The sequence below is a fragment of the Schistocerca cancellata genome, chromosome 2 (assembly GCF_023864275.1).
Source record: "Schistocerca cancellata isolate TAMUIC-IGC-003103 chromosome 2, iqSchCanc2.1, whole genome shotgun sequence".
NCBI lineage: Eukaryota > Metazoa > Arthropoda > Insecta > Orthoptera > Acrididae > Schistocerca > Schistocerca cancellata.
Genome location: NC_064627.1, coordinates 600,393,260 through 600,415,769, shown reverse-complemented (window position 1 = coordinate 600,415,769; position 22,510 = coordinate 600,393,260). Strand labels below are relative to the sequence as shown.

At 41.0% G+C, this 22,510-nt stretch overlaps 1 protein-coding gene across 4 annotated transcripts in view; it reads right to left on the bottom strand.

Annotated features, from left to right (window-relative positions):
* The window catches only part of LOC126162245 (esterase FE4-like), a 218,748-nt gene that overhangs the window by 134,951 nt on the left and 61,287 nt on the right, over window positions 1-22,510 (bottom strand). For 3 of the 4 annotated variants that reach the window (XM_049918617.1, XM_049918620.1, XM_049918619.1), the window contains exons 8-9: window positions 6,791-6,956; window positions 2,190-2,371 (exon numbers count right to left, since the gene is read on the bottom strand). The exons of the other annotated variant lie outside the window; for it this stretch is intronic. In XM_049918617.1, the coding sequence (XP_049774574.1) occupies window positions 2,190-2,371; window positions 6,791-6,956 (348 nt within the window). The remainder of the gene's footprint in view (window positions 1-2,189; window positions 2,372-6,790; window positions 6,957-22,510) is intronic. 4 annotated transcript variants of the gene reach the window in all.

The following is a 22,510-nucleotide window of genomic DNA, read 5'->3' as shown; positions in this document are numbered from 1 at the left end:
ACGTGCCCGTCAACCTGGGACCGGACCGCAGCGACGCACGGATGCACGCCAAGACCGTAGGATCCTACGCAGTGCCGTAGGGGACCGCACCGCCACTTCCCAGCAAATTAGGGACACTGTTGCTCCTGGGGTATCGGCGAGGACCATTCGCAACTGTCTCCATGAAGCTGGGCTACGGTCCCGCACACCGTTAGGCCGTCTTCCGCTCACGCCCCAACATCGTGCAGCCCGCCTCCAGTGGTGTCGCGACAGGCGTGAATGGAGGGACGAATGGAGACGTGTCGTCTTCAGCGATGAGAGTCGCTTCTGCCTTGGTGCCAATGATGGTCGTATGCGTGTTTGGCGCCGTGCAGGTGAGCGCCACAATCAGGACTACATACGACCGAGGCACACAGGGCCAACACCCGGCATCATGGTGTGGGGAGCGATCTCCTACACTGGCCGTACACCACTGGTGATCGTCGAGGGGACACTGAATAGTGCACGGTACATCCAAACCGTCATAGAACCCATCGTTCTACCATTCCTAGACCGGCAAGGGAACTTGCTGTTCCAACAGGACAATGCACGTCCGCATGTATCCCGTGCCACCCAACGTGCTCTAGAAGGTGTAAGTCAACTACCCTGGCCAGCAATATCTCCGGATCTGTCCCCCATTGAGCATGTTTGGGACTGGATGAAGCGTCGGCTCACGCGGTCTGCACGTCCAGCACGAACGCTGGTCCAACTGAGGCGCCAGGTGGAAATGGCATGGCAAGCCGTTCCACAGGACTACATCCAGCATCTCTACGATCGTCTCCATGGGAGAATAGCAGCCTGCATTGCTGCGAAAGGTGGATATACACTGTACTAGTGCCGACATTGTGCATGCTCTGTTGCCTGTGTCTATGTGCCTGTGGTTCTGTCAGTGTGATCATGTGATGTATCTGACCCCAGGAATGTGTCAATAAAGTTTCCCCTTCCTGGGACAATGAATTCACGGTGTTCTTATTTCAATTTCCAGGAGTGTATATTGATCGTACAGTGGTTGAGAAGGGGTTAACAGCTTTCACGATTGGTAACGGAGGGTACTGGAAGGCGAAATCGACTAACTTGTAGTGGTACAAGAAGAAGTAAAGAAAATAAACCTAGGATAGAATTTTCACATTTTAAGTTGTATTACAAGGGATAAAGAGCAATTTTCAACACTGGTGGTCGGTTCTGACCAGTGACACCGACAAACGTGTTAAACAACATGGAGATCATGTGGCGCCTGTAACGTTTCACCAATAGCGATTTATTCAAACGCAAGAGACACAGTTTTGATTATTAGGATTTACTACATCGTGGAACGAATACTTCGAATTACAACTATTATGATTAGTCACATATAAATAAGATGGACATTTCTTGGAAGGAAGACGAATCGAATATTATAAGAACAAGCTCTACTGCTGTAATGCACATCACGAAACACAGTACAAGTAAAAATAAATATTAGTCATAAATAAACGTTAGCTAGTGTCGGAAAATTCACTTTACTTGCACTATCTTTTACTATCTTTTAAAAAATGTCTGGGCATCTGTTACTGGACATTAATACGTGAGATGTCCAACCTTTGCCTCCACGATGGATTCAACTCTGCTGAGAACACTTTCAGTGAGGGGTCTGAATGTTTGTTGTGTGACGGCAGCATTTGCCTAAAAAACATGTTGGCTTACAGGTGAAAGTACTGTACCGCCCCCGCATGGCACGGTTAGCATCCTGAACGTACGGTCGGACAACATGTCTGGCGTATCGATAATTTTGTTTGCGGGCCATTGCGTATAGTCATGATTAAAATTCAGAGAATAACGTAAGCAGAAGATATAAATTTTTATCCTCACTCTGTTGTCGCTTTCAACATTGCAAGTAATACTTTGAAAACCCATTTTCAGAGATTTCATCAGCACATTTGAATCATTAGAATTAATTTACATTTTCTGTCTGAGAAGTTTAAATAACGAAAATAACAAATTCTCTTTCAAGGAAAACAAAATCGACTGGATATCTGTAATTTTAAAAGTATGATACATTTCTGATATACTTTAAGATGCATGTACGTGCAGTGGTAATTCCTTTAGATAACACTGTTCACTGTTTAAGTGATTACAACATAACTAGAAACAATGATGAGTTTTTAGTATGATCTTTAGTGGTCCTGACTTACCAGAGCAGTCGTGTAGTTTTTCTGCAGTGTAATGTCACTGTCGTTGTAATAGAACTGTTTTATTGACTGAGCAGCGCCCAGCTGTTCCTCCCTCGTTGGAAGTCGCAGATCACAAGCTATTGTTTCGTCAAAGCTTTGACTTAGTTTCGACACTTGTTCTTCTGTGGACAACAGCCCACCAGCTGAAACAAATGCAGTTTGCTCAGAGCCAGATGATCTGACAAGAGAGATGAAAATATAAACTTTTACAAAAATCGAAAATGAATTGTCTCTGTAAACAAACCGCATTGACATGTAAACATGGAAATATAGCAAGGTCCGACTCCAGCCGTGTACTTTGAGCCATGAACGTCATATTTCGAAAAAAGAGCGTAGTTTGCAAGAGGTACAGGGACAACCACAGATAACATTTTAATAATAGGCCAAAAAAAGGCTCTGAGCACTATGGGACTTAACAGCTGAGGTCATCAGTCCCCTAGAACTTAGAACTACTTACACCTAACTAACCTAAGGACATTACACACATCCATGCCCGAGGCAGGATTCGAACCTGCGACCGTAGTGGTCACGCGGTTCCTGACTGAAGCGCCTAGAACCGCTCGGCCATCGCGGCCGGCCGGTAGTAGTGGGAATCGTATTGTTGTTGTTGTGGTCTTCAGTCCTGAGACTGGTTTGATGCAGCTCTCCATGCTACTCTATCCTGTGCAAGCTTCTTCATCTCCCAGTACCTACTGCAACCTACATCCTTCTGAATCTGCTTAGTGTATTCATCTCTTGGTCTCCCCCTACGATTTTTACCCTCCACGCTGCCCTCCAATACTAAATTGGTGATCCCTTGATGCCTCAGAACATGTCCTACCAACCAATCCGTTCTTCTGGTCATGTTGTGCCACAAACTTCTCTTCTCGCCAATCCTATTCAATACTTCCTCATTAGTTATGTGATCTACCCATCTAATCTTCAGCATTCTTCTGTAGCACCACATTTCGAAGCCTTCTATTCTCTTCTTGTCCAAACTATTTACCGTCCATGTTTCACTTCCATACATGGCTACACTCCATACAAATACTTTCAGAAACGACTTCCTGACACTTAAATCTATACTCGATGTTAACAAATTTCTCTTCTTCAGAAACGCTTTCCTTGCCATTGCCAATCTACATTTTATATCCTCTCTACTTCGACCATCAGCAGTTATTTTGCTCCCCAAATAGCAGAACTCCTTTACTACTTTAAGTGTCTCAGTTCCTAATCTAATACCCTCAACATCACCCGACTTAAATCGACTACATTCCATTATCCTCGTTTTGCTTTTGTTGATGTTCATCTTATATCCTCCCTTCAAGACACCATCCATTCCGTTCAACTGCTCATCCAAGTCCTTTGCTGTCTCTGACAGAATTACAATGTCATCAGCGAACCTCAAAGTTTTTATTTCTTCTCCATGGATTTTAATACCTACTCCGAATTTTTCTTTTGTATAGCTATTACAATCCAGATAAGAGGGCTTGTGAGCGCAGATGTGTCAACACGAACTGTTACGAACTGGTTATTAGCAGTGGAACTTCGGGCAAGCTCACCTCTAGCCTGTCTTCCACTCACGCCACAGAATTGAAATGCACGGCTCTACTGCTGCCTTGAGAGGATCAGTTAGAAGATCGAATGGAGTGCTGTTGTCTTCAGCGAAGGAAACAGATTCTGCATGGACATGGTCGTTTGCGCGTACAGTGTGACCTGGTGAGCGCTGTCTCGTAGAGTGGACTCGTCCACGACACGCTGGCGCCGCTCCAGAGCTTACGGTCAGGGGTGTGAGAAGCCACGAACCTCCTCCACCTTTGGTGTTTCTGGAGGGAACATTAACCAGCGCTCAGTATGTGCAGAATGTTGTTAGACCCGTTCTTTCGCCGTTCTTGCTACGGGAATATAATGTGTTGTTCCAACGGATATTGCTCACACACTACCCGTGGAACTTAACGTGCTCTGCAAGACGCGCAGCAACTTCTCTGGCCAGCACGATCTCCGGACTTGTCTCCAGCCGAGCACGTATGATAGGGCGAGAAGTTAATCGTGTGACTAGTCAACGAATAACTCTTACAGAACCACGTGAACGGGTCTAGCAGACGTAGCATAACGTATCCCAGGACAGTATTCGACGTCTGTACGGTCGACTTGATGCCAGACTTAGAGACCGCACCGCCGCCCGTGTAGGCCACACCGCGTACTAATATGGGGGGAACCTCTAAAGTGTTGTGCTGATTTTTTTTCGGCAATGTATTTGTAATGTTTGTACATTCTGAAATATTCGATGCCTGTATAAATACACTGTACAAAGGAGTTATGGGAATACGTATATCAATGTCTGGGACGTTAAATCTGTTTTGATAGAGGAGGTACCTGTGGTCTTATTGCATAGCTTGATATCTTCACTTTCCATGTAGGTAACAATTAAAATAATTCGCCTGTTATTGGCTGTGTTATGCATTACAGTGTGAGGTTACTCCTCAGGAGGAAGTAAGTACCAGTGTCCCAGTGCTTTCTGGTGAGGAACACAAGTAGTATCTGTCATTTAAGTACTTTGCATTCAACCAAGCACATACAGTCTGACATCTAAATGCAAGGGCGGTCTGTTTGATCCAAAAAGGATGGACTCTCGGCCGCGTTGGTGCAGATGCCGTTGCCTCTTCATATGTGATTCATAGGTAACGCTACAGGGACACAGGCGAGTTGGACACGGTCGCCGACGCATTGCAGCCCCACGTGAAGACCGATATCCAGCCATCTCCGCTCTGTGGTGCCATATGGCTACCGACAGAGCACTGCAAGACGATCTCAGAAAGGCTACTGGAGCCGCTGTGTCCTACCAGACTGTAATGAACAGGTTACAAGAAAGGATCTGACGAACCGGACGGCCTGTTCGAGTACCCCGCTTGACACTGTTGTTACATCTTGCAGTTAGCCTTCAGTTTTGCCGTTCCCTTGTCAACTGGTAACTTCGTCACTGGCGAAGCATAGTATTCACAGACGAGTCCCGATTTCTTTCGACGCAAGGTGATGGTCATGTTCGGATGCGAAGACTGGCGGTGAGCGGTACATGCCAAATTTTGTCCAGGAAGTCGACAGGTTTCCAAGCTTTTGTGATGTTGTTGGGAGGCTTCAGGTATCATAGCCGTACAAATCTTGGCGTTGTCCGAGGTCGCCTTACAATCACATAGTAAATCGAAAAGATTCTGTTGGACCATGTGGTGGCTGCTGCATATGGCGGTGGCTCTCTATTCTTTATAACGCGAGCGGAAGCAGGGAGGTCTTGGGAAGCCTGGCAATGGAGTAATGCAATGGCCGGTGGTGAGTCCCGAACTAAACCAAATCGTGTATATATGGGAAATGATTAACAGACTTGTTTGTGGTGGTCCTGTTCAACAACTGACTCTCATTGAAGTACGGGAACGGATGACACAGGGTGACCTTCGTAGACTTACATAGAATATGCAATGTAATGTCAGGCAGCGATGAACGCTCACAGAGGACATACACGTTATTGAAGCTTTCACAGTTCAGTGAAAAACACCTCGGTTGACGGGATGAATTATTGTTTCAATTTTGTTTTCGATACCTGACGGACCTTTCAATTCTTTCTATGTAAAAGATAGAAGATGTAATGACTGTTGTGTACTTGAATTTTGAATGATAAAAGTATAATTTGGTCACATACCCATTCATCAGCTAATGCTCAATGGAGTATGGCAGACGCCAAAAGTTATGTTCACCCCTTTCTTTTAAGCACAGTAACAGCGTTCTGGAATATTCCACATTTGTATAAATAGCTCCACTCTATGTAGTGGAGGTGAGCTGTATTCTGAATTTACTTTGATGTGAGCAATAAATGTGCTTTCAACTGCTATGTATTGAATTTCATTGACAACCCTGTATACAGACATGGAGGAGATCGCGTTTTAGATGTAACAGTATTATTTGTAGTCCTACACTAATGTGATTTTTTCCTCACTTGGATCTGAAGATGACCTGCTAGTGAGACCGAAAACTGTTGTTATTAATAAATACAGTGATCCAGAGATTTCCCACATCTTTTTCATTAGTTATGATTCTGTCAGTTCTTGAATCTGTTGACATTCTCAACTGTGTGGATTGTCTTATGTAGAAATGAATATGATATAGTGTAGAATGCTACTTTATAAAGAAGGTATATTTTCATTGTCTCCAATTCGAATGACCATTTCTATTTTACAGTGGTACGACAGTGTATGAAGTCTGGAAAAGTTTCTTTTTCTCTGAAGACGCAGAGGAGATTGTAAAAGAATTTAGTATCACGTTTTAAAGAAATAATTGATAAGTCTTATCAGATCTTAATACAGATCTATGAAACTGATTAAACAAAGAGAAGGCGTAAGGGGCACGTTCCAGCAGCGTTATATGGCATGATAAAGGACACTTGCCAAAGTGAGCAAACGTTGATTTCTTTGAAAATATGACACGGGCTAAAAGCCAGAAGAATTATACTGAAAATGACTCTGGCTCGGAAAACCCTATACACTTACAACTATATTCTTCTTGTATGAACATTGAGGATGTCTGTAAGTACTTACGCTGTGTCTGAGGAAGTTGTTCGAGATCAGTCGATCCAGTTACGTACGGGACGAAATTGTATCGACCCTCCTGCACCATTATGCGCGGATCCTCCACCAGGAACGCTGACTCGTGCTCCGGTTCAACACTGGGCACCCACACGCAGGTGGTCAGACTCAGTGCGTCCTGCCACACACCAGGAAACAAAGTATCACTCATGACGAATAAAGCGAGCAGCAGCATTAGCAAATATATTCAGGGTGTAACGGATATAAGCTCACATATTTTACATGTGGTACCTCAATAAGTACATGTGGTGTCACCGCCAGACACCACACTTGCTAGGCGGTAGCTTTAAATCGGCCGCGGTCCATTAGTACATGTCGGACCCGCGTGTCGCCACTGTCAGTAATTGCAGACCGAGCGCCACCACACGGCAGGTCTAGAGAGACGTACTAGCACTCGCCCCAGTCGTACGACGACTTCGCTAGCGACTACACTGACGAAGCCTTTCTCTCATTTGCCGAGAGATAGTTAGAATAGCCTTCAGCTAAGTCCATGGCTACGACCTAGCAAGGCGTCATTAACCATATCTAGAGAGAGTCTCACTTGTATCATCAAGAATGCTGTATACAAATGATGGATTAAAGTTAAGTATTACAGAAGCTACGTACTTTTCTTTATAGGATTCATTACGTATCCTGTTTCAGACCTAGCACACCTGCGTGAGTTGACGCGTGCATTTCGGCCTCCTCTTGCCCCACAGTGTTGGCTCTTCTGCCAACACTACAGTACACATGCGAGTGTCTTGCTTGATTTTTTCCGCTAAGTCAAACAGTGTTCCCACGAACACGTCAGATAATTTACTACCTGATGTTTTCTGCACAGTCGTAACTGCACCACTAAGTGGACTACGCCGAAGTATACACTAACTGCGTCGACGTGTCCACGCTTCAACACCTGACATGCTGCCCAGCGGGAATTAGACATTAATAGCTTGCTCTTGCCACATGTACTTGGAGGTACTAACCAACCTAAAACCATATTACCCCTAATAACTATAAGTAAGAGTCTGTATGAAGTAAATACTGATGTCATACAATGCCATCAACAACAATTTCTGCGCATTACCCGTTACACCCTGTATATAATTCCGAAACAATGTAGAATGATACGGAATTTATAAAGGGTGATTATGAGATGATGTTACAGATTTTCAGGGGTGATAGAGAAGGGTAAATGTATCAGTCTGAGGTAAGATACCCTGGTCCAGAAAAGACCGAGTCGAAAGCTATAAGTGGAAGAGTTTTGATACCTCTGACAGTGGAATACATGTACTGGTACTGTTGTTGCAACATTCAGAGGTGTTAGTATGGACCAAACAAGAAAAAAATTTCTATTAAACATAGGCTCTAAAATGCATATCTCAAGAGCTACGAGCACTTGTTCGTCTTTGACACTGTGAAACACGTCTCTTCTAATGTAAGCTCTTTGGTTTCAGGATCTTTGAAGGAGGTATTATGGACTAAAATAAAAAAGTGCTTTAAATATGGGGTCTAAAATACATACCTTAAGAACCATTAGCACATCTTCATCTTCATTAAGGTGAAACACATCTCCTGTATTGAAAAAGTGTTCTTTTCTGTCAAGCTATTCATTTTGGAGCCCACGCTTATTGCATTTTTTAAAATTTTTCTCCATAATTACTCTTTCAAAAATATTGAAACCAAAGAGCTTGCGGTAGAATAGATGTGTTTCACAGTATCGAAGATGAACAAGTGCTCATAGCCTTACTACGCATTTTTTTCTTGTTTTGGTCCATGCTACAGTTATGAGAGTCGGCTACCCTACAATGTTAGCAACAACAGTACCGATACATGCATTCCACTCTCAATGGTATTAGGATAATGTTCACTTGTAACTTTGCGTCCAAGAGCCCCTTACCTCAGATTGATACATTAGTCCTTCTCCACCATCCGTGACAGTTTGTAACATCATCACGGACTCACCCTGTACGTTAATTGTCCTTCGGTAACTTATTCTTAGATCACAATTTTATTTTCCGTCGGTAGTAGATAAAATTTCAGAATTTCAAAAAATCGAAATTTCGTCTTTAAGAAACTGGACTATCGGCTGCGCTTCTGAAAATATGTGTATAGCTTAAACTGTAGTGGAGGCCTCTTTTTTTTTAACTGCAGCTTCCTGTCAATATCAGATTTTATCTCGACAAATATCAGTATTGCGGAAGTACCGTCAAATGTCAGCGCGGTTTCTTAATTTCGGTGCCGGTATAGCGGAACCTGAAAGAAAGAATATTGTCCTACCCTGTCTTTCAGACCCTATTACTTTCATTGTCTCAGAATGAACTCTTTCCCCACACTCCGGTCAAGTGGTTTCCACTCTTCTTGGTTTATCTGCGAGGCTAACTATTCAGTCGCCAATTTTCGCTTACTGTTTTTCCTTTTTATATTTCCTGTTGTGTTATCCCTGCACCTCTCATGCCTTGCTTTACTGATGCGAACCATTGAACCATTTTATGGTTTCAGTTTGAGCATTACTGCAAGTTTCGTAGATACTGACAACTTTTCTGCTTAATCTGGTTTTTTCGATTCTTATAAAACGCAAACAGAATTTTTGCCTGCGTAATTTTAAAATTGAAAATAATGTTTTCCTTCTTTTGAAGTCCTTTATTTTGTATTAACCTGTATATTCCTTCTTCAGTGTATTTTTTAACCAAAATTAATCAATTTTCTTTTCTTTCTCTCTTTCGGATTTCTTTAATGACTCTCTTTCCGTTCAAAGCCAATCTCTCAGCCCAGTAAGGACATTCTAGTTTGATGACAGTGTTGTAGTGGTGCAGTTGCATTTTTTGACTGAACATGTCTTCTGCAAGTCTGAAGAATGTGTCACTTCTGTGGCAACGAATTTCATAAACATGTTGAATGTTTTTACATAACTAATAGAACTGAATAACCCGATTTTACTGTATTTAGTTTTTATAATTTTTGGGGTCAGATAACGTTAGACCCGTCCTATTTTTACTTTCAAATGATGATAGGAGACATACTTTTCGTGTAGTTCCGTTACGAATTTCCATTCCTTTTGTGTTGTTCGGAAACTGTAACGCAATACTGTAAGGTTGTCTGTCAAAGCTAGAGAGTCTAGCTTGACATTAGTTTTTTTTTTAATTTCTTTAGTTAGTCAGTTTTTAGTTCTGAGTTAAGTTTGCTCCTCTCTTGGATTACTTTTCCTAAGATACTGTTGCAGAGTACTGAAGAGATTCCATCATCTTGTCTGACTCCTGTTCATTTGTGAGTGTACCGAAATTTCTTCCTTGAACTTAAATTTTTATATCTCTAATAATTTCTGTTATTTTGGAGTATTAAAATCGTGCAGATAATTTCTTATCATGAGAAAAATGTTATTAAGGAAAATCTGGTGTTATAATGGAACCAAGCATGCAATAACAGCAAAGATTGTGGCCGAGCGGTTCTAGGCGCTACAGTCTGGAACCGCGCGACCGCTACGGTCGCAGGTTCGAATCCTACGTCGGGCATGGATGTGTGTGATGTCCTTAGGTTAGTTAGGCTTAAGTAGTTCTAAGTTCTAGGGGACTGATGACCTCAGAAATTAAGTCCCATAGTGCTCAGAGCCATTTAAACCATTCTGAACAGCAAAGATTTATGTGTGGCAGAGGAGATAATTGTAAGGCGACGACTGCGTACTGTGGTTTTCAGACGTCACTGGGCAGACGCTTATCGCTCAGTGGCAATAGCAAGTGCTGCCCTTTGTGAGTCGACCGCACCAGGTCGGCTGATCGTTTTCGGGCAGTTGAAAGGTTTCATATGATCAGCAAGTCTTATTGAACAGTTTTTACTTGACACCTGAGAATTTCTGAACGACCGTCTACTATCCGCTTCGCAGATAAAATTAAGAGCAAGATTTTCACAAGCGCTACCATCGATAGTACAGTAGGCGGAACGGTCGGATAGCAACAACATAGGAACGGTTTCTGGAACGAAATAAGCGCTGACCAGAGTGACTGAGCGACTCAAGGATTTCATTTTTAAAACAGTTTCTCAACTGGAGACCACTTCCTGTGTTTTGTAACTCACGAGGAGAACATGGCAAGTGACGTGGGGGTCAAAGAAAGCGAACACGTGTCTCGGCTTATCCGTAGATATCCGACCGTTTCTGAGAACTCGACGGTCTGAGTTCTCGAAGTAATTTGTGTGCCTGTTAATGAGTTAACAGTCCAGCCGAGGCGGTGAGTCGGTGGCTAGCGTCGCGCCTTCACACTTTCGCTCCCCGTATTCGAAGCCTGATTTTTATTTTTATTTTTGTTTTTCATTTATCTACTCATTTCTGTATAATATTACTACACGAATGTTGTTCAGCGTGTACTGAAATAATGTTGTCACTATTCGTCTACTAACTGTATGTCTGGCGGATAAATAAAAAAAGAGAGAGTAGAAACAATAAATGAATGTAAAAATTGTTTGAAATTGTTTTCGATCAAATTTCTGTCATGTATCTTGATTCATAATCACTTGCAAGCGCCAGTTTTAGGAAATGTGATCGTTTACGTGCGTGGTTTGTCGCGAAATTATTACCAACGCATGAAATCTTTAGCAATGTTAACCCTTTGTAGACAATATTTTTGTACAGTCGCCTGCTTCTCTGGACTGAGTAAATTTGGGATGGTTGAAAAAAAAAAAAAAAAAAACAGGCTGTTGGCTTGCTATTTTCTCACCAACTCATTTTATTTTATTAGTTGATAAGTGTTATATGGAAGCCTAAAATTTTTTTATCGAGATACGGTTTTAAAAGAGTAGTTACAACAGCGCAGAAACACCAAGGCCACAAGAAACTTCAATTTATGTTCCTCTTCCCATACATGCTATATTTTCTAAAATAAATCTAATTTCATCATCACACATTATAAATAGTTTTATCCCAAATCTGTACCTCTTTCTTGGTATAAATTGTTTGAAAACAAGTCTACCTTTCCACACAATTAGAGATTCGTCAATGCACAAATCCTTGAATGGGTATAGAACTGACTTTAATTTCACTGTCGAAAAATTCGGAATACATTTTATTTTATAAACCCTATTCTCCCTCTCACTATCTCCCAAAACGCTTGCATGACTGACATGTAGCATTCGAAGTCTGTACGCAAGCATAAAGAAAGGTGTTGCAGTCAGTGTGTCTGTAGACCAATAGACCTTCATTCTATTCTTTTTTACGCGATCCATTAGCATTCAGACTGCTAAAAACTGATACATCTCGTCTGCACTTGCACCTGTCTGCTGTATTCACCTGGAAGATCCTTGACATCCTTCATTCACTATTTTTTACTACTTCTAGTTCGTCAATAATTTCAACGTCACTCGAGGAATCTTCACTTTCTCTTGGTAATTCATTGCAGTCTTCGTGGTCTTCGAAATCACAACCACATTCCACAGCTGAGTCTTCATTATACAGTAATTCTCTAATTTCATCGTCACTCAATCCTTTCAAACGTGTTATTCTCACAAAGACGAAACTCAAGTGCAAATATCGAGTTTGGCTCCCATAGATAGAAAGTGTACAAGGGCTTGTGAAAACTAAAGTAGATTCAGATTTTCACAATGGATTTCAGCACCATTCAGACAGAGAAAGGGCAATCGTACCGATGCGGCGGCAGATATCCACGACAGAAAATCGAAAACGAATCCGTACGATCGTCGGCTGCTCGCTGTCCATATAGGGTTAACGACCCTTTATTTTCCCGAGTGAGATTCATACAAAGAAATGCCGCTCTGGCAAAATTGCGTTCCCGCGATGCTTGTGGTGTTCGGAGTTCCTATGTTTCGAATGTTTCTATCCATCCTGAAGAATGCACCAAATCTTCTTAAAAAATAAACTGAAGAATAAAATATAAGAACTAAGAATTGATATAAGAATTAAGGATAAGAATATGAAAATTTAAAAAGATTGTAACCTTGAGGGTGCCACACACATGTGTACAGTATTATATTGTAAGTAGGCTGTTTAGGTTTTCTTATTGGTAACGCCACATAGTGCTCTGTATGAAAATCACTGGCTGTGCTGTGTGCAGTCTGTGGCTAGTTTGCATTGTTGTCTGCCATTGTAGTGTCGGGCAGCTGGAGGTTAACAGCGCGTAGCGTTGCGCAGTTGGAGGTGAGCCGCCAGCAGTGGTGGATGTGGGGAGAGAAATGGCGGAGTTTTGAAATTTGTAAGACTGGATGTCATGAACTGCTATATATATTATGACTTTTGAACACTATTAAGGTAAATACATTGTTTGTTCTCTATCAAAATCTTTCATTTGCTAACTATGCCTATCAGTAATTAGTGCCTTCAGTAGTTTAAATCTTTTATTTAGCTGGCAGTAGTGGCGCTCGCTGTATTGCAGTAGCTTGAGTAACGAAAATTTTTGTGAGGTAAGTGATTTGTGAAAGGTATAGGTCAATGTTAGTCAGGGCAATTCTTTTGTAGGGATTTTTGAAAGTCAGATTGCGTTGCGCTAAAAATATTGTGTCAGTATAAGCACAGTCATCTATAATGTTTTCTAAGGGGACGTTTCATATGTCGACCCTTAGCCAAGGATACCTCACTGGAATCTTCTCATTTTTTCTTGTAGTTTGTGTAATTAGTGCCGCTTTTGTTTAGATACAATGGAACAAAATTAGAGACAAACACAGTAACAGTTAGACGCAATGGAACCAAATCAGAGACAAACACAGCAAAAGCTTCAGAAGTTAGACACAATGGAACAAAATCAGAGACAAACACAGCAAAAGCTTCAAAAGTTAGACACCACACTTGAACAGACACGTGAAGATTTAACTACTGAGTTACATAACATTGAATCGAAATGTCAAAAAGTCTGTAATGACGTAAAAACACAAATTTGTAAGCATTTTCAACCTATTTTTTCGCGGCATGAAAATGCATTACAGAATCACGAAGCAGCCATAAAAGAACTGCAAACCATTGTTCATGAAAATCATGAGGCATTGTGGGCTAAAATTGACTCAGTTGCATCTACCGATTCGGTTACACTACTTGCAAAAACTCAGGAAAACTTAAAGGACACAGTAGATACTCTGAAAATTGGTTCAGAAAGACACATGGAGGAAATTAGTTCATAATCAGAGAAAGTAGTCGAACTTTCGGATCTGCTAAATAATTTATCTACGAAGGTAGATGATAATCTGAATGACGCATGACCGGTAGTCTTTAATGACACAGAAGAGTACGAACAAATTAAGAAATTCAAACAAAATCAGAATCAAATTAATACGAAACACCAAAGGGAAATCCGGGAAGTACAAGATCAGCTGACAGGGGTAATACAATAATTACGTATTTCAGAGGACACTCGCGCTCCAATACAGGAAGAGGGACATAGAAATACGGAACAGCTACAAAAAAATAACAGAGGGCATTTCGGAAATTATGAAAGAAATTGGCAAGGTGCACCGAATTTTGAGATGGAACCGCCGACACGAAGTAACAATGACCGATATGCGACTCGCCGATATGATGATTTTGACTATAAGCTGTTTATTACTACATGTAAATTCAAAACATTTAAGAATTCCGGCAACGACATTCATCCCAAGCGTGGCTTCATCAATTCTATCATTGTTTTCCTCCCAACTGGTCTTTAGAGCACAGATTAGAATTTATGTGTGGCTATTTAGAGAATGAACCAGCTGTAAGAATGCGATCGGCCATTCACGATTGCCACAGTGAAGGAGAATTTTATCATGCCTTCCTCTCAGCATATTGGTCTCAAGCTACACAAGACCGAGTAAAACATAGCATCATAATGATGAAACATTTCGAACAATCTGAATTTTCCAGTCTTGTGAAATATTTTGAAGACATGTTGCACAAAAATCAGTACCTGTCGAACCCCTACAGCCCCTCAGAAACTACCTGAACATTTACGACATATTATTTTGGCAGGACATTACAAAGACGACACTGAAGCTTTTCAGGGACTCTTACAAGAATTAGATATTGACACTGACAATCGTGGAACACGAAAACAGGAACACAACAATTACAGATCACATCCATCACAATTCTGCGATGAAAGAAATAATAAATGGACACGACAAGGCTATTCTTACAACGTAAATCGTGACCAAAACAGACACCACCCATATGACAAGCACTGGCAGAGTAATAGTTACAGAGGAATATCGCATTTCCGTAGTAATGAATATGACAGAAACAATCATAGAAACAGACAATATGGCAACCAGAACTATTATTATCAAGGGAGACAGAATGACTTCAGACGCAACAGTTCAGCGCGCAGTTACGATTCAGGGAGAAATTCTCCACCACTTAACCGACAAGAAAGAAACTACAGGAACTACCGACATGACGGCAGACGATATAATCGTAACGACAGACCTGAATTGCATCAGAACTGGCGGGATTCCTACAGGGCAGGGCCCTCTCGACAAGGTGAATTTGTAGAAGTTAGGTCTCCTAATCCCAATAATGACGCGCGCCAACAAAGAGACAGACAATGACTCGCACCGCAGGCAGCCACGTGCGCCGGCTGGCTCAGCGAAAAATAACATAGACGCTAACCTTGAGAAAAATTTTAGCATTCCGTACCGACGTATACAACATGATAATTACTTGGAAGTTGAAACTCTGCGCACTAGAAAGGGTAAATGATTGCACCACATTTCACATGTAAAACCGTTTCTTGAGAGATAATCTGCTTTTTAACTTTGTCTTTGCCATAAAGCTGTTCACGTTACTAGTATGCTTTGTCACACTTACAAACTGTTATCATGCAACAATGTTTTGAAGTTAACTATCCAGTCTAGAACCTAGGGAACATATTTAGACAGTAATTACCACTGCATTGTGATAGTGAACAGATGTCACAGTGTTATTGTGTGTGTACATTCTTGCTTGTTAGTTGCATGATTACGTAACGACTATAAGGCTTACATACTTAGAACATATACTGCTAATGAGATTTTAATGCAACATTTTGGTTTACTTGAAAATACATTCTGGATTTAAAGTGCTTTCTGTGAGATACCAGATGACTCAATGGTTAGATTATGTGACAGCTACGTGATTTTATCACGACGCTAGTAATGAGTGACAATTTACAATGTTGCTTTTGCGGTGTTTCTGTTTTATATCTGCACAGTTTTTCTGAATTATTCTATAAAGTAAAACATGTTTTAGTAGTAACTTTTGTGGTATAGCTACAATGAGACAGCCTTTTCCGTAGCACAACAATACGTTACAGCACAGTACTTTCTTCATCACGGCAATAAGCGTAATAAGTAAGATATCTACATGCAAAGCATTTCACTTTTGTTTATCATGAGGTAAGTACATTGACTTCTGCAGAACTTAGCTTTCAGAGGACGATAACTACGACACTTCCACAGAGATTATCTTACAACAAGATGAACAGTTTAGCGCTACAGTACACATATTTGAGTGATTACTTTTATACTTAAAACATTTATTTTTAAAGATTTTTGAATTACAAAGAAAGTTTTCCGTGATACATTTCATTCCATTGCTGTAATCTGTAACACCTGAGGGTATAATTACATTAATCCTCAGGGGAGTACACGCTTACTTTGTGCACCATGTGTGTGGCAAGCACAAGGAGCCCTAGCTAATATGGTATTTGCTTATACAACTTTACACATCGGTACCATATTTCTCTAACACTGAATAACACAGCTATCGGATCATTTAACTGAGAGATAAACATTTCTTTTTACTACGTCAGTGACAAATGTTTACGCAATTACACAGTTGGATAACTTCATATTTACGAAATTGTATTTTGTCTGTACTTAGTGAACTGTTCATATTTTTTTGGAACCATTGTGATACTATGAGGGCTTTGAATGATGTATTTGGTATGGGATCATGATTTTTAAAGTACGTTGGAGGTAGATGACACTATTGAAATGAGCAGAGAAGTTTTTTAGGTTTTTAAATTATTGCAGAAAGCTACTACGTTTTTGAGATTTGACTGAGGTGTTATGATGTTATTATTACGACGACGATTTGTATTATGCTGGTGAGGAATGTTTATTATGGTATGTATTTATTATGATGAAATATTGAAGAAGTGTCAATGAATATGTATATGTGTAATAAGGTAAGGAATAATGAGTAGTGGTTAGCGACTCTGGTTTGTGAAAAAGGATGTTGGGAACCAAGAATCGTACTTTAAGATTTATGAAATGTGTGTATATGCATAATGTATCACAATGCCAACGAATATTTTTTGGACACTGTTATATTTATAGGATTTGGTTTCTACATGTTTGTAACGCAAATTCTCGACCTGTGAAATATTTATATGAGATTGTCACTGTAGTGCAAACTGGTGTCGTAAATATTTCAGTAAGAAAGTTAAGTGACCACCTTCACGTAATGCGTCATGGGCACCCAGCTGTGCGGCAGTCGCCTGGAAAAAAGCCATTAGTGTGTGCCTTTCAGAGGCACAGGTGGAGAAAAAAAGGAGGCCATTATCCTTGCTATTGACATTCCTTTGTAGAAAGCATCGCAAATACGGCACGTTCAAACTTGAAAACATATGATTACAGCGTGGAGCTCTAAATTTATGATCCTTACTAAAATGCCTAATGAAATGATGAGAAACATTTTTACATCTATTGTCTTTCTAGTTGAGAGATTTTTTTTTTTGCCTTTGGAGACGCCATTTGCCTAGAGAATGACGTTTCATATGTTGCTTTATATATATATTTGCTTATTTAATTTTATATCTAGCTTCTAGCTACACTGCAGCATTAGTTAAAATAAAATTTAATAGATGTACTAATATCACTATTTTCTGTCTACAGACCCAGTAAAGAGTAATTTTATGATATACTTCCAAAAAAAAAGGACATTTCCACTTCACAGGAATTGCATACATAATTTTTGTCAGTGACTTGGTAACTTGTCTGCTAGAGTAAGTTACAGTGATGCATCACTCTAGTGTTAAGATGTGACATTGGTATTAAACATGGCCATTTTTACTGTAATATTTTTTCTGCTTGAGCTTTGTCATGTTTAGATATAAGTTACTGCATTTGCTGCTGCTGTTTGCCAGGCATAGTGCTACTAAATTTCACTTTGCATTACTCTGTTAAGCCAGTTTTACTACTGATTTATTTTTCTTGTTTGCTGCTCATTGCCTTATATTAGTGAAATATTCTGCTTGCTTTGCCAATTTGAATTTTTTTCATTGCTGTTTGTGTTAACTGTTTTGTGCTGATGCATTGCCTCGTCCCTTAGTTTAGCATCTGAGCTCAGTAGATTTAAGTTAGCTTAAGATGGGGTAGCCTATATAAGAGAACGAGTTGTGATGAATGGAAAGAAATGCATTGAGAAGCTATAAGAAAATGGTTTTGCCAAAAAAAGTATTTTGAAAGAGGATATGAACAAAAAAGTAGGGTTTAGGGACAACAGGTTTATGTAGGATTTTCTTAGAAATAAATGATGAGGTAAGATAATGGAAAATAAATAATGGGGGAAGAAATATGTGAACATATAAATACAGAAAGTATGCTTGGATAGGATTTTTTTGGTGGAAACGAATGTTGAAATAAGACGAAATATCTATGGAATGAAGTTTTGGGTTGGACTGCAGTACCAAATGTTACACTGAAAACAAACCCTGTCCTTTCCTCTTGTGTTATCCCACTATGTGTTTGTGTACCCTTGTGTATTTGTTTTCTGCCTGTCTCTGTGTACTGTTTGATAGATTTTTTTTCTCTTCTAATACTAAGCTACATTCACTATGATGAGGAATACTGTTATCCTCAAATATAATTGGCATTAATAATATGTTATTTACTTTGTAAAGATGTTTAGACTTTATTTATTCTGTTTTGTTTTAATGCTCATGTGTGAAGTTGATGTTTCAAAAGTTATTCTGATCTTTTATGTGTGTACTTATGTCATAATTCTTGTAACACTGGTGTACATGTTTATTTCTATTCTTTTATAAAGCCTGCATTACCACAAATGTTAGCTGTATTGTTATGTTCTTTAATGATGTATTGTGTACCTTTGTTATTGTATTCTCATGTTATAAAATTGTAATTGGCACCAGTTCATCAAATTGAGTAACTTGTAAGCATTCATTTCACTGCACATATTTCTGTTGGTCACAGAATATGCACAATATGTGAAAAAAAGAGGACTGTTAGTACAAAATTGTTGAGGCTTTCGTGGCCATTTGTTGACAAACTGCCTATTGGCTTCTGTCTCGGGTTCTTCGGCCGACAGAAAAATCATTAGATGAACTTCGGCCGAAGAACCCGAGACAGAAGCCAATAGGCAGTTTGTCAGGACTGTTAGTGTTTGGACGTGTGTTAATAATTCAGCAAGGGACTGGATAACAGCATTGCTGGTTCTAAGGGTATTTCAAAAAAAATTTTTGTGAGTGCACAAGTGGTGGTTCATGGACTTGCTATATTGTCCGCAAGACTCTTCGATGGTGACTGTGCACCTGCACAGTCGCAACAGATGGCTGCTAGCCGTCTCTATAAGGACTACAGTGGGTCGGAATCTTTGATGGCCCACCAATACCATTATCTCTACAACGACTGCAGTGGGTCTGCACCTCTGGTGGCCCATCAATACCACAATCTCTACCAGGACTACAGTGGGTCTGCTCTGTGATGACCTACCTACCAATATTCTTCAACTTCGACTGACCCTGCTGTGGGTTTGCTCTGTTGTGGCCCATTACCTGTCTGCATGTCGAGAGTGACTCTCTTTCTGACTGTCTTTCCGTTGGAAGAACAACACTACTTCTTCAAGACTGCATGGAAATCCACTACTTCCGTGTGCATTTTCTTTTACTGCTCAGACTTTGAGAAAAACTCTGCAATTTTACTGTGATGAACGATCAGGAGTGTCTTTACGGACTGAGAAAATTTTAGCTTTTGACCAACATTGTATCAATAAGTGTGTGCATTTGATTTCTTTGTTATTGTAATTGTGAAAAAATTTTAACAAATATGTATTGGCCAGTGCCCAAATCAATTTGTAAAATTTTTTGTGGGGAGCATGGGGGCTATATAAGTAGGCTGTTTAGGTTTTCTTATTGGTAACGCCACGTAGTGCTCTGTATGAAAATCACTGGCTGTGCTGTGTGCAGTCTGTGGCTAGGTTGCATTGTTGTCTGCCATTGTAGTGTCGGGCAGCTGGATGTTAACAGCGCGTAGAGTTGCGCAGTTGGAGGTGAGTGGATGTGGGGAGAGAAATGGCGGAGTTTTGAAATTTGTAAGACTGGATGTCATGAACTGCTATATATATTATGACTTTTGAACACTATTAAGGTAAATGCATTGTTTGTTCTCTATCAAAATCTTTCATTTGCTAACTACGCCTATCAGTAATTAGTGCCTTCAGTAGTTTCAATCTTTTATGTAGCTGGCAGTAGTGGCGCTCGCTGTATTGCAGTAGCTTGAGTAACGAAGATTTTTGTGAGGTAAGTGATTTGTGAAAGGTATAGGTTAATGTTAGTCAGGGAAATTCTTTTGTGGGGAATTTTGAAAGTCAGATTGCATTGCGCTAAAAATATTGTGTGTCAGTATAAGTACAGTCATGTATAATTTTTTCTAAGGGGACGTTTCAATATAACAATTATTGTGAAACCTTGTAGCAATTTTACTGTTCATACAACACCTTGTATCCCCTAACGTGATAAGAATCATTCGTGTAGTGACCTCCCCTGGAGGAGAGGCGAAGTTCTTCTTGAGGAACAATGCTGAGAAAAATTAGAGAATCGGCATTTGAAGCTGACCGCAGAACGTTTGTACTGCCGCCAACACACATCACACCTAAGGACCGCTAAGGCAAGGTATGAGAAATCGGGGCACATACGGGGGCATATAGACAAGGTTTCTCCCTCACTCTGTCTGCGAGTGTAACAGGAAAGGAAATGACTCGTGGTGGTACAGGTCGCCCTCCGCCACACGTCGTGCAGTGGGTTACGGAATGTGTACACTGAGGTCACAAAAGTCGTGGCATAGCTGCGTGCACATACACAGATGGCGGTGGTATCGCGCACAGAAGGTATAAAGGAGCAGTGAATTGGCGGAGCTGTTATTTGTACTCAAGTGATTCACGTGTGCAGGTGTTAGACGTGATTATGGCCGCACGACGGGAATTAACAGACTTTGGACGCGGAGTGGTAGTTGAAGCTAGACGCTTGGGACGTTCCATTTTGGAAATCGTTGGGAATTCAATATTCCGCAATCCACAGTGTCAAGAGTGTGCTGAGAATACCAAATTTCAGGCATTACCTCTCACCACGAACAACGCTGTAGTCGACGACTTTCACTTAACGACCGAGAGCACTGGCGTTTGCCTAGAGGGGTCAGCGCTAACAGACAAGCAACACTCCGTGAAATAACCGCAGAATTCCATGTAGGACGTACGACCGGCGTATCCGTTAGGGCAATGCACCGAAATTTCGCGTTAATAGGCTATGGCAACAGACGATCGACGCGAATAACTTTGCTAACAGCTCGACATAGTCTGCAGCGCCTCTCCTGGGTTCGTAACCATATCGGTTGGACCAGAGACGACTGGAAAACTGTGGCCTGGGTGAGATGAGTTCCGATTTCTGTCGGGAAGAGCTGACGGTAGTGTTCGAGTGGGCGTGGACCCCACGAAGGCATAGACCCAAGTTGTCAACAAGACACTTGCAAGCTGATGGTGGCTCCGTAATGGTGTCGGCTGTGTTTACATGGAATGGTCTGGAGCCTCTGGTCCAACTGAAACAATCGTTGACTGGAAATGTCCATTCGTGGACTTTCGTGGAAAGATGGAGCGGCTATACTCCGGAAGGAAAGGTTTCTTGGCAAAAATATATCACCAATGGATTCTCACAAGGGAACCTCCCCATCGCACCCCCGTCAGATTTAGTTATAACTTGGCACAGTGGATAGGCCTTGATAAACTGAACACAGATCAATTGAGAAAACAGGAAGAAGTTGCATGGAACTGTGAAAAAATAAGCAAAATATACAAAGTGAGTAGTCCATGGGCCATATAGGCAACATCTAGGAGAACATGAGCTTATTTTGCACTGAACAGTTTGCGGAGTGACGTGCTGCCTATACTATGTGATCAAAAGTATTCAGGCACTCCCTATGTAATGCGGAATTGACCACTAGAACTCAAGAGAACCGGACCCGACAGTATAAAATCAGGCGGGGCGTTCTGTGTTTTCAGTTGGGAAGAAGTAATAGCAGAATGGATCTGTCAGGGGAGTTCAGCGACTTCGAAGGCGGGCTGATTAACAAATCCATCAGCGATATTTCAACTCGTCTAAAGCTATCCAAGTCGACTTCTGTGATTATGAAGTTGAAACGTGAAAGAACAACCACAGCTAAACAAGAATCAGGCACACCACATTTACTGACAGATAGCGACTGCTGATTATTGCGGAGGGTGATTGAAAAAGTCGCATGAAATCAGCGGAAGAAATCACTCGGAGGTTCAAAAGTGCTACCAGTAGTCCAGCTAGCACAATGACTGTGCGTAGGGAAGAATGGAGTGCAGTGGTCGAGCAGCCACACACTTATGTAGTCAAAGCTAAGCGAAGGTTGAGGTGGCGTAAAGAGCTCCGGCAATGGACAGTACATGATGAAACGAGTGATTAGTAATGATCAGTCGCGCTATAACGTATG